Source organism: Cololabis saira, chromosome 15 (assembly GCF_033807715.1).
Source record: "Cololabis saira isolate AMF1-May2022 chromosome 15, fColSai1.1, whole genome shotgun sequence".
Lineage (NCBI taxonomy): Eukaryota > Metazoa > Chordata > Actinopteri > Beloniformes > Belonidae > Cololabis > Cololabis saira.
In genome coordinates, this window is record NC_084601.1 from 38,962,249 (window position 1) to 38,974,975 (window position 12,727).

At 37.2% G+C, this 12,727-nt stretch overlaps 1 protein-coding gene across 2 annotated transcripts; it reads left to right on the forward strand.

The window, feature by feature from the left end:
• The first annotated feature begins 537 nt into the window (after window positions 1-537).
• Window positions 538-11,877, forward strand: LOC133461342 (cytochrome c oxidase subunit 6B1-like). Of its 2 annotated transcripts, none has more exons than XM_061742219.1 (4): window positions 538-602; window positions 2,224-2,338; window positions 8,338-8,438; window positions 11,718-11,877. In XM_061742219.1, exons 2-4 carry the CDS (start codon window positions 2,245-2,247, stop codon window positions 11,769-11,771), a joined length of 249 nt encoding a protein of 82 aa, XP_061598203.1. In that variant the 5' UTR covers window positions 538-602; window positions 2,224-2,244; the 3' UTR covers window positions 11,772-11,877. The 2 variants fall into 2 exon arrangements, with proteins under 2 accessions (XP_061598203.1, XP_061598204.1); XM_061742220.1 differs by having other exon boundaries at window positions 563-602; window positions 2,227-2,338.
• The last annotated feature ends 850 nt before the right edge of the window (window positions 11,878-12,727 follow it).

The following is a 12,727-nucleotide window of genomic DNA, read 5'->3' on the forward strand; positions in this document are numbered from 1 at the left end:
TGAACAGGGATAGCTGCAACAAGGTATTCTATATCAATTTTAAATACATCTTTCAAGTTTGGCCTTAATTTTATCTGCTGCCATAAACCAAAATAAAATATTTTGTTGTTTTGCATTATGGACAATGACTCTCTTTTTAACTGCAATACACACTCTCCCTGCTGCTAGGATAAAGGATAGGCAAAATAAGCCATGAGGCTTCAGCCTATACCTTTTTGGTCTAAAAAAAAAAGAAATGTGTATATATACTGTAAGTGTGTATGTATATAGTGTGTATATGCAAATATTTTTAATGTAAATGACCAAAACAAAATAAACTACTACTGCTCTCCTATCCTCAAAGTGCTTTATTATGGAATTTTTGAGGTAAAACTACATTTTACTACTGATTATATGGCAGGATTTTGTCAAAGAGCGATTACTTTTACCTGCATGCTCTTTTACCACCCTCAGGTTGTGCTGCACCTCCTCGGTTTGACCACTAGGTGTCGGTGGTGTCGCGTTGATAAATGTTCATGGATCAGCGGATTCCGTTTCCCAGCATGCCTTGCGAGAGCAGCCCAGAGAGACAGACGGATTTACATCGGAGTTTGTGGTGAAAGGTAATAATTACATTTTTACATGTAGAATTAATTTTGGTGAGATGTGGTTTGCAGTTATTAAATCATGTTTAACCATTTATTTGCATGTATTTATTTCAGGGAATCCCGTTGAAACCGTCGACTGAATAAGCTGACCGCGTTTAATGCGATAATTTGCTATATTTATCTCTAAAGATGATCTTATTAGAGCTGCTTTACAGTTCTAAAGACTGGTCTAAAATAGCTTTGACTTCATCCTTCAAACTCAGTCACCAAACAAACAAGAATTCCTAAATGAATTTAAACATTTAATGAATGTAATGATTTTTGTGTTGCCATTTCTGAATAATTTAACATAAATAAACATATCTGATCAGTTTTGAGAGTATTAGTTGAGCTTTTATGCTCAGAACCTTCCACACTAATCAAACATCTCCAAAAATACATATGTTTCTTTATTGAATACATTTTCTTCTCATTTTTTTATTTATTATTCATTCATTTATTTTACTTCACCCCATTTTTGGACAGAACTGTGCACGACTCATTTTAAAAAGCAGCCCACATATAATCTGTTTTAATATACAGGACTGTCTCAGGAAATTAGAATATTGTGAGTTCTTTATTTTCTGTAATGCAATTAAAAAAAACAAAAATGTCATACATTCTTCATCAACTGAAATATTGCAAGCCTTTTATTATTTTAATATTGCTGATTATGGCTTACAGTTTAAGATTAAGATTCCCAGAATATTCTCATTTTTTGAGATAGGATATTTGAGTTTTCTTAAGCTGTAAGCCATGATCAGCAATATTAAAATAATAAAAGGCTTGCAATATTTCAGTTGATTTGTAATAAATCCAGGAATGTATGACATTTTTGTTTTTTTTAATTGCATTACAGAAAATATAGAACTTTATCACAATATTCTAATTTTATGAGACAGTCCTGTAGATACAGGTTTCCCTTAGTGATGCACCGAAATTAAAATTTGTGGCCGAAACCGAAAATAATATTAAACACTTGGCCGAATAACATACCAAACATGGTTCTTCGCAGTTTTTCCATTTATTTTGCCAATTTTTTCACCATTGCATAAATCAAATAAATGTGCATTAGGCATGCTTTTCAAAGAAAAAAATCTTTTACAAAATTACAAGGTAGAAATATTTTTTGAACATGAACAACTGAACATTTTTTAATTTCCCAGCATTTTTAAATATTCCAGCAGACATGATACCAACAAAGCACAATAACTTAAAAAATAAATTAGCAAAATAATTTTTTTGGCCATCTTTGAGTTTACATTAGGCCCATAATTGACTGCTGAAAAATTGTAACATAGGCCTTAAAACAAAAAAAAAAAATTCATTAAAGTGCATTGTAAAGAAAGTGCAAAAGAAGTGGATAAAACAAAATAAAGAAAAAGAAAATCAATCCCTTTACCATACAAGTATTAATATTAATCATCTAAACATGCCGTTTTTAATTGTTCGGTTTTTTCCCCCACTTATTCCACCGAACACCGAAAGTGTTTCTTTTCTATTTTCGGCCGAACAATTTCGGTTACCGAACATTCGGTGCATCACTAGTTTCCCCGTGAGTTTTGTCATTTCAGTTTCAATCTCTTGATGTTTCCAGCAGCTGGAAGCGTCTGACGTGATGGAGGATAAAATAAAGAACTACAGGACGGCTCCGTTCGACGCCCGGTTCCCCAACACCAACCAGACCCGCAACTGTTACCAGAACTATCTCGGTAAAGGAAAACTATTCACTCCTGTTCCACAGAGGACTCACTCTTCACTCTTCAGCCGACGTTCTCACTCTCGCTTTGCTTCTTTTGCCTCTTTGTGCTTTTGTTTTGAGGTTTTGCGTGTTAATCCTATCATTAGGAATGGGTGATATTTTACCGTTCACCATTTACTGTCAAAAAAATTCCCCACGGTAAGAATTTGTCATCTCGCAGTGAAAACGATAAATTCCCGTTGATGACGTTTTTGTGTAAAGCTGATTTATGGTTCTGTGTTAAATCCACGCACAACGTACGTGAAGGAAGGAAGGAAGGAAGGAAGGAAGGAAGGAAGGAAGGAAGGAAGGAAGGAAGGAAGGAAGGAAGGAAGGAAGGAAGGAAGGGAGGAAGGGAGGGAGGGAGAAAAGAGGAAGGAAGGAAGGAAGGAAGGAAGGAAGGAAGGAAGGAAGGAAGGAAGGAAGGAAGGAAGGAAGGAAGGAAGGAAGGAAGGAAGGAAGGAAGGAAGAATCTCCTAAAATAAGAAAGAAAGAAAGAATCTCCTAAAATAAGAAAGAAAGAAAGAAAGAAAGAAAGAAAGAATCTCCTAAAATATGAAAGAAAGAAAGAAAGAAAAAAAGAAAGAAAGAAAGAATCTCCTAAAATATGAAAGAAAGAAAGAAAGAAAGAATCTCCTAAAATATGAAAGAAAGAAAGAAAGAAAGAAAGAAAGAAAGAAAGAAAGAAAGAAAGAAAGAAAGAAAGAAAGAAAGAAAGAATCTCCTAAAATAAGAAAGAAAGAAAGAAAGAAAGAATCTCCTGAAATAAGAAAGAAAGAAAGAAAGAAAGAAAGAAAGAAAGAAAGAATCTCCTAAAATATGAAAGAAAGAAAGAAAGAAAGAAAGAAAGAAAGAAAGAAAGAAAGAAAGAAAGAAAGAATCTCCTAAAATATGAAAGAAAGAAAGAAAGAAAGAAAGAAAGAAAGAAAGAAAGAAAGAAAGAAAGAAAGAAAGAAAGAAAGAAAGAAAGAAAGAAAGAAAGAATCTCCTGAAATAAGAAAGAAAGAAAGAAAGAAAGGAAGAATCTCCTAAAATAAGAAAGAAAGAAAGAAAGAAAGAATCTCCTGAAATAAGAAAGAAAGAAAGAAAGAAAGAAAGAAAGAAAGAAAGAAAGAATCTCCTGAAATAAGAAGAAAGAAAGAAAGAAAGAAAGAAAGAAAGGAAGGAAGAATCTCCTAAAATAAGAAAGAAAGAAAGAAAGAAAGAAAGAAAGGAAGAACGAAAGAAAGAAAGAAAGAAAGAATCTCCTGAAATAAGAAAGAAAGAAAGAAAGAAAGAAAGAAAGGAAGAAAGAATCTCCTAAAGAAAGAAAGAAAGGAAGAAAGAAAGAAAGAAAGAAAGAATCTCCTAAAATAAGAAAGAAAGAAAGAAAGAAAGAAAGAAAGAAAGAAAGAAAGAAAGAAAGAATCTCCTGAAATAAGAAAGAAAGAAAGAAAGAAAGAATCTCCTAAAATAAGAAAGAAAGAAAGAAAGAAAGAAAGAAAGAAAGAAAGAAAGAAAGAAAGAAAGAAAGAAAGAAAGAAAGAAAGAAAGAAAGAAAGAAAGAAAGAAAGAAAATTCGTTTTTGTGTAACAAACATGGCGGATCTGAATCATTCCAGTTTTGCAGTACAGGTGTAACTCATTTAATTGGTTTTTATTAATTTAATTTAATTTGTGTAGTTTAGTATTTAGTATCTTTTAGAGCAGTGATTTGGCTCCAAAGACTGAATGTGGTGATAGATTTATAGTTAAAAAGGTGGAGTTGAATTGGTATTTTTTTTATCGTCATTTTTATCGTTATCGGGATAAATGCCAGAAATTATCGTGATACATTTTTTTCCCATACTGCCCATCCCTACCTACCATGCAATTATTTCCACAATTTATACAAACTCGCTGCACAAGAAGCTTCATTTACAACATCGCAGCATAAACAAAACACGTAAGATGCAGGTTTACAAAGAAGAAATGCAGTCAGAAGCTGGAAATAAAGGGGTAATGAAGTAAAGCAATGTGGAATAACCTGAAGACGGATATAAAAAATGTTTTTTAAAACAAGAGCAGCTGGAAGTGAAATGAGACTTAATTAAATACCGGTCACAGCTTTAATTTACGGCACAGATACTAGAGGAAAGTGTTTTATCCAGAATCTGTAACACGATCCAACCATCTTAGCATATTTAACCGTGGTACTGTCTTTGGGTCAAAATGACCCAATTCTTCCTTCCTTCTTTCGTCCTGCCATGCTCTCTCCTTCCTTTCCTCCTTTCCTCCTTTTTTACCCTCCTTTACTCCTTTTTCTTCCTCCCTCCCTTTCGTCATTCATTCCCTTATTTCCTTCTTCGCTTTTCCTTCCTTCTTTCCTTATTTTCTCCATTCCTTCCTTCTTCCCTCCCTTCTTTCCTTTTCTCCCTTCTTTCCTTCCTTTCTCCCTCCCTTCCATCTTTAATCCCTTCCTTACTCCCTTCCTACTTCCTGCCTTCTTTTCTCCTTTCTCCCTTCCTTCTTTCCTTCTTTCCTTCCTTTTTTCTCCTTTCTTCCTTACTTCCTTCTTTCCTCCCTTCCTTACTCCCTTTCCTACTTCCTTCCTTCTTTCCTTCCTTTCTCCCTCCCTTCCTTCTTTCCTCCCTTCCTTACTCTCTTTCCTACTTCCTTCCTTCTTTCCTTCCTTTCTCCCTCCCTTCCTTCTTTTCTCCTTTCTTCCTTACTTCCTTCTTTCCTTCCTTCCTTTTTTCTCCTTTGTTCCTTACTTCCTTCTTTTCTCCCTTCCTTACTCCCTTTCCTACTTACTTCCTTCTTTCCTTCCTTCCTTCTTTTCTCCCTTCCTTACTCCCTTTCCTACTTCCTTCCTTCTTTCCTTCCTTTCTCCCTCCCTTCCTTCTTTCCTCCCTTCCTTACTCTCTTTCCTACTTCCTTCCTTCTTTCCTTCCTTTCTCCCTCCCTTCCTTCTTTTCTCCTTTCTTCCTTACTTCCTTCTTTCCTTCCTTCCTTTTTTCTCCTTTGTTCCTTACTTCCTTCTTTTCTCCCTTCCTTACTCCCTTTCCTACTTACTTCCTTCTTTCCTTCCTTCCTTCTTTTCTCCCTTCCTTACTCCCTTTCCTACTTCCTTCCTTCTTTCCTTCCTTTCTCCCTCCCTTCCTTCTTTCCTCCCTTCCTTACTCCCTTTCCTACTTCCTTCCTTCTTTTCTCCCTTCCTTACTCCCTTTCTTCCTTACTTCCTTCCTTCCTTTTTTTCTCCCTTCCTTACTCCCTTTCCTATTTCCTTCCTTCTTTCCTCCCTTCCTTACTCCCTTTCCTACTTCCTTCCTTCTTTCCTTACTTCCTTCTTTCCTCCCTTCCATCTTTTCTCCCTTCCTTACTCCCTTTCCTACTTCCTTCCTTCTTTCCTTCTTTTCTCCTTTCTTCCTTACTTCCTTCTTTCCTCCCTTCCTTACTCCCTTTCCTACTTCCTTCCTTCTTTCCTTCCTTCCATCTTTTTCTCCCTTTCTTACTCCCTTTCCTACTTCCTTCCTTTTTTCTCCTTTCTCCCTTCCTTCCATCTTTTCCTCCTTCTTTTCTCCCTTCCTTACTCCCTTTCCTACTTCCTTCCTTCATTCCTTCTTTTCTCCCTTCACCCTCCCTTTCCTACTTCCTTCCTTCTTTCCTCCCTTTCCTACTTCCTTCCTTCTTTCCTTCCTTTCTCCCTCCCTTCCTTCTTTCCTCCCTTCCTTACTCCCTTTCCTACTTCCTTCCTTACTTCCTTCTTTTCTCCCTTCTTCCTTACTTCCTTCTTTCCTTCCTTCCATCTTTCCTCCCTTCTTTTCTCCCTTCCCCCTCCCTTGACCCAGAGACAGCACAAGGGTTAACAATCGTCCACATTAAGCAGCAGCTGTAAAATAACTGGGAGGAGATCAGGGAGGAAATATCCTGGAGAATCTCTGTACATAAATAAATAAAGCTCTGTATAATCTGCCACTTGTTATAAGAGCGATGGCCGCCCGAGCTTACATACGTCTCCGTGATGAAGGTTACGTAAGCGGTGATAAATCTTTAGAGCGATGAGCAGCGTCGAGGGTTTCAGGGCCGACGTGAAGCGTTCACGAGTAAAATGTTGACACTGATTTGATCATCAAGCTCCTTTCAGACGTTCCCTGAGGGACGTCTTCATGACACTGTCAGTCCTTCTACACCACCATCCTTTACTGTCCTGGATTCCTGTGTGCTTCTCTGCAGAACATGTCAAGGGAAAATGTCCAGTTGACTGCAGCTCAAACTGAGTGTAACTTGCAAATCCGTGAGATTGCAAGAAGATAGTGAGCCCAGCTAAAGTGAAAGATGTTTTTATATACATCAGGGCTCGGCAAGCTAAAATGTTGAAATAGCCATATTGGACCAAAAACACACAAAACAAATATGTCTGGAGCCGCAAAAAATTAAAAGTCTTGTATAAGCCTTAGAATGAAGTCAACACATGCTGCATGTAGCTATATTAGTTATAACTGGGGGAAGATTTTTTTTTTCATTATGCACTTCGAGAAAAATGTCGAAATGTCGAAATTCTTGAGAAAAAAGTTGAAAAGTCGAGAAAAAACTCGAAATGTCGAAGAAATAGTGAAAAATTTTGTGAAAAAAGTCGAGATGTTGAGAAAAAACTCGAAATGTCGAAGAAAGTGAAAATTTTTGTGAAAAAAGTCAAGATGTTGAGAAAAAAGTTGAAATGTCGAGATTAATGTTGAAGTACAATCTCGAGAAAAAAGTCTAAATGTCGAGAAAAAAGTCAAAATTTCGAGATAAAAGTCGAAATGTCGAGATTAAAAAGGAAAGGAAAAAGAGAAAAAAATAAAAAAGGATTAGTTATAACTGGGGGAACATTTTTTTTTCATTATGCAGTTCGAGAAAAAAGTATAATATAATCGAGAAAAATGTCGAAATTCTCGAGAAAAAAGTAAAAATGACGAGAAAAATTTCGAAATTTCGAAAAAAAAGTCGAAAAGTCAAGATTAATGTTGAAGTACGATCTTGAGAAAAAAGTTGAAATGTCGAGAAAAAAGTGGAAATGTCGAGAAAAAAGTCAAAATGTCGAGAAAAAAGTCAAAATTTCAAGAAAAAAGTTGAAATGTCGAGATTAAAAAGGAAAGGAAAAAGAGAAAAAAAATAAAAAAGGATTAGTTATAACTGGGGGAAGATTGTTTTTTCATTATGCAGTTTGAGAAAAAAGTCAAAATGTCGAGAAAAATTATAAAATTCTCGAGAAAAAAGTCAAAATGTCGAGAAAAATGTTGAAATTCTCGAGAAAAAAGTCAAAATGTCGAGAAAAAAGTCGAAATGTCGAAGAAATAGTGAAAAATTTTGTGAAAAAAGTCAAAATTTCGAGAAAAAAGTCGAAATGTCGAGATTAATGTTGAAGTACAATCTCGAGAAAAAAGTTGAAATTTCGAGAAAAAAGTCAAAATTTCGAGAAAAAAGTCGAAATGTCGAAATTAAAAAGGAAAGGAAAAAGAGAAAAAAAGAAAAAAGAACAAAAAAACAAAAAAGAGAAAAAAAAGGAAAAAAGGATGTTGAAAAAGCTCCAGGAGCCACTAGGGCGGCGCTAAAGAGCCGCATGTGGCTCTAGAGACGCGGGTTGCCGACCCCTGATCTACATCTTCAGCTGATGAATGTGTGCTCATCGCTGTGTGCAAGCCCCCCCCCAAAAAAAGGAAAATCCCCATCAGTTTTTGTGCTTTCACATACAAAACTGAAATGCTTGGTGTTACTTACTTACTTCTGGTTTTCTTCTACATCAATATGGGAATTTTATGTTTGCCTATCGCCCGCCGGCTCGTGCTTAAATGTTCCTCACTTGGCTTCTAACAGAGATTTCAGGCTGAGCAACAGACGGTCTTGTGTAATATATCGGCATTCTGTAGCTGGAGACTGAACTGATGGTAAAATCAATCCGACTGTTTGACTTCTTCTTCTTCTTCTTCTTTCTCTTCTTCTTCTTGTGCTCCGGCTGTTCCCTGGACAGACTTCCACAGATGCAGCAAAGCTCTGTCCGCCAAAGACCAGGACACGGCTCCCTGTGACTGGTACCGGAGGGTGTACAAGAGCCTGTGCCCCATTTCCTGGGTACGTTCCTGACATAACTGCAACATCATCGGCTTCGAGTCAAAACGCAGCCTTTTATTACTTATAAACTCATAAGGCTTACTTAGAAAATGTGATTGCACTACATGAATGTCCATTCAGTCGTATAAAAATATTTGCTGTGATGGGAAACATTTAGTGCAACATCTTCCAAATGTGTTAACTTGGTGTAAATAAGTCACGTCGGTTCTGATTAAATGGAGTCAATGCAATCTTGTACGTAAAATGTGTCTATTTTAAGTGTTTAGTCATCCATTAGGAGGTGTAAAACCCCGATGGGAAGCAGTTGGAACGCTTCATCTGCTGTGAATCATTCATGAATCACGGTCGTTCTCCTTGATGAGACTGGTCCAACATAAATGTGTCTCAGAAAAGTCCAGAGTAGAGAGTAACTATCTGGGCTCCCGTGTAGCCGGTCCACAGCTGAGCAGTGTTAGGGCCAATCCCAATACACCCCCTACTTTCTACCACTAGCCCTAAAAATGAAGCCACAAACCGTAGGGCCCTTGTAATCCTCCCTAGGGATTGGGACACCACTTGCTACGTCACTGTGTGGTTTACGTTCGGGTACGTAAGCGACTGCGTAGTTACGTTTGCACAAACGTCACACCATGTCAGGAAGCTGAGAGCTAAAAGCTGTTTTAATTTCCGCTGTAGCGCTGTTAATATGCCACTTTATTAAGTTTTAATTATTTTCAGGCGTAAAAGTAACCGTTAAGATCCCCAACCTGGGCTCAGTTTATCCAAATAACGCCTGTTAAGAAATTTGATACGATGTTTTCGGGGATGACAAAAGCCGCCGCTTCGGGAGCTGATTTATGGTTCTGCGTTAAATCTGGAATAAATAAATAATAAATAAATAATAATAATTATAATAATTATAAATAAATTTATAATAAATAAATACCCTACGGCGTAGGGTACGTGGTGACGCGCGCCGTAACGCGGAACCATTCTGGCGAGATCTGAAAAGACTTCTCACCAACGGGCAAGTGAGTGATTATGTACATTCACTGAGTGAATATTATGAAAGTAAAATATATATTTCTCGCTGGAAATGTAATCAAAATGCATTTTTATGCAGAAACTAACTCAAAATATTGATTTTATTCACTAAAAATTAGAAATGTCCGCCATGTTTTTTTTTTTATTCAGTCTGCAAATGATGACGTAAAGCATTCTGGGAAATTTTTCTGGCCCTCGGTCGGCGAGTCAGTATCCGAAAACCCTCGATCTGAAGGGCTAGATTCATATCCACTAGCCCTTGTTATGCACACTTGCCCTAGATGCAAAGAGGAATTGGGACACCACTACCCTCACGGGAACGCGCAAAATTTAGGGGTAGGACTGAAAAGTAGGGGTAGTGGGGGGAATGGGACTGGGCCTTAGTTTAAACGCACCAGATCGAACATACAGGAAGTGGGACACAAATGACTCTGGTCAGTGTTCTAAATACAAGGCCACGAGCACTTTAACCTGTGTAGGGTGTGGATAAACAGTTTAGAGGGTTTCAGGAGCGGCTTGAACTGTATACAAGGACAAATATATGTTAGAAGTTGAAAAACATTCAACTTCAGACAAGCAGATTACTGTGTCATACTCGTAAGATCTTGAAACCTTTGGGTAAACTTACAAATCCACCCAGGCGGGAGAATTGCTAGGAAACACTCTGTTTCTGAAACCTGAAGTCGTGCTGACGATGAAGCAAAACGGCAGTGAAGTTGAACTTTGGCGAAGCCGAATCGTAGCCATTCTGCTCCCGGTGGCCTCGAGGCCTCATATTTGTGCTGAAACCATAGTAGCATTATGTTATGACAAAGGATGTGTTCACACAAACAAACTGTGTTCACAGACGTACAAGACAACAGCAGCGACGCTGACTCGCATAATGGCGACTTTGACGAGACGGAGCAAAGCTGGTTTTTATTTTGTTAATAAAGTTTGACATACGGTACTTTTCTTCTTGTTTTTTTTGTAGTAGGATTTATGTAGTGCTGGGCGGTATACCGGTTCATACCGAATACCGGTGTTTATTTTTCTTATGATATGAATTTTTCATATTCCGTAATACCGGTGAGTATGTACAGTAGCTACACAACGTTGGGAACGCCGCGCGCCGCTACGTTGCGCCGCGCGGCGGAACGTAGCGCCGCTGGACACTGTTTGTGAGGGGACTGTTTAGCAGCAGTGATGCACCGATTGTTCGGTAACCGAAAAAAAACAAACAATTAATAACGGCGTTGTAAAATAAGGAAATAGACTGGCCGCTCCGTAACGGTTGCACCACAAACATAAATCGTTGGCTAACCAAAAAGTAACCACATAAGAATTTTACCTAACATTCACCAGGAGGTGGAACCAAAACAACATAATGCTGGGAAATTAAAAAATGTTCAGTTTTTTATGTTCAATAAATATTTTCTACCTTGTAATTTTGTAAAAGATTTTTTTCTTTGAAAAGCATGCCTAAATCAAATTTATTTGATTTATGCATCCTCCTCATGACAGTAAAATAGGCCATTATAAGCCAATTTACTGCAGCAATTCCTTTCCAAATCATTAGAAAATGTGGTTAACACCCAGTTGTGCATGAAAAAAAAAATACCGTGATATACCGTGAAACCGATATAATTTGGAAAAGTACCATGATATAAATTTTTGGTCATACCGCCCAGCACTAGGATTTTGTAGCATTTCCTGTAGCGCAGCTCCATCAGGTAGATACGTAACTGAACCCCAGCCACTATAGTCGGTATTTTACCATATATTTAGTGCTCCTTATAATGCGGTGCGCCTTATAGTGCGAAAAATACGGTAGTTGAATGACATCCAGTCAAACTCACAAACACAAGAAAATTAAAATACTTTTTGGCTTAACCTTAGTGCAACATTCTGAATGGATGAAATGAATAGCAGCAGCTTAATGAACATGAACAGATAGAACATTTCACAATTCAAACATGTAAACCATGTTAGTTTCGCTTACTACGTCACTTCCAGCCGGCGTCCGGTAGTGGCGTTAAATGCAACGATATATAAAACGATTTAATATATATTAAAAACATTAATAACTAAGTATGTCCCAATACTTTTTTGGCCGATACTGATGTTTTGAAGATGCCGTGATCGGGCCCGATCGATCGGGACGACACTAATCAAATCCAACATGCCAAGTGTGAAGGAACCGTTAATGTCTGCCTTTACCCTGATTACAACACTTCCTTTGTTGATCGTCTCCTGTGTTTCCTTCATCTCTTCCAGGTTCAGAAGTGGGACGACCAGATGGAGGCGGGCAGTTTTGCAGGGAGAATTTGAACGCACCTTCCTCCCTATTTCCTTCCTCTTATCATCATCATACTGTGAAGCTTTCTAATAGTTCTGTATGCGAGCAGCTAAATAAAATAACTTATGTTACTGTGAACCGTGTTTCATTTGGGCCAATTTACACTTAATGTTGAGTTTTTACTTTATCGGAATAGAACTAATCTGTACAATGAACAGCAGCCCCAGATGTTACTACAACCTGATATAACCAATTTGTAATTTGATGCCAGCAGTTGATGTCAGAAAAGATTACAAAGCAGTTATATACGCTGACCTGGTCTCCAAGATGTTTCCTTTTTCACCAGCAAGCGTTACTTCTGCTTTAATCTCAGTGGCAGCCTGTGAAGACAAGTCTTTTTTTTTTTCTCAATTTATTTTTATTTTTTATTTGCATCAATACATGAGTTTTCCAAGTATAACGTGAAAAGGGAGAAGTTCTCACCAAAAAGTTGTCATTTATGTTCTGAGAGGTTTGACTTCAAAGTATGTAGCATTTTTTGTATTTATTTTTTTTTTTTACACTGGAGGAAGAAAATGGTGCAAAACAAACATCTTCAAAATGAAACAACTAATTTTTACTAAGTATATTAGTTGGAAAAAATGCTCCAATTGGTACTGAAAGATGCAGAGGTGAGAACTTTGGTCACATAACTTGGAGCTGAGGCAAAAAAACTTAATAAAAATTGGCCTAAAATTCAGAACTTGTGCCTTAAGACTTGAGTTTGACGAGTCTTTTGACTAAGCAACGTTGTAATCTTAAACCTAAGCCAGTTTTTAGAAATAGTTATTTAAAAGAGAGGGATAAACATGCAAAGGATGATTTAACTTTTTTTAATCAATTTTATTTCCACACACTTAATGCCCCACAATCCCTTGATTGTCATTTTGATTAAATTCCAAACATATAACATTTAGTATAACATTACAATTGAAACAGCATTGAGACT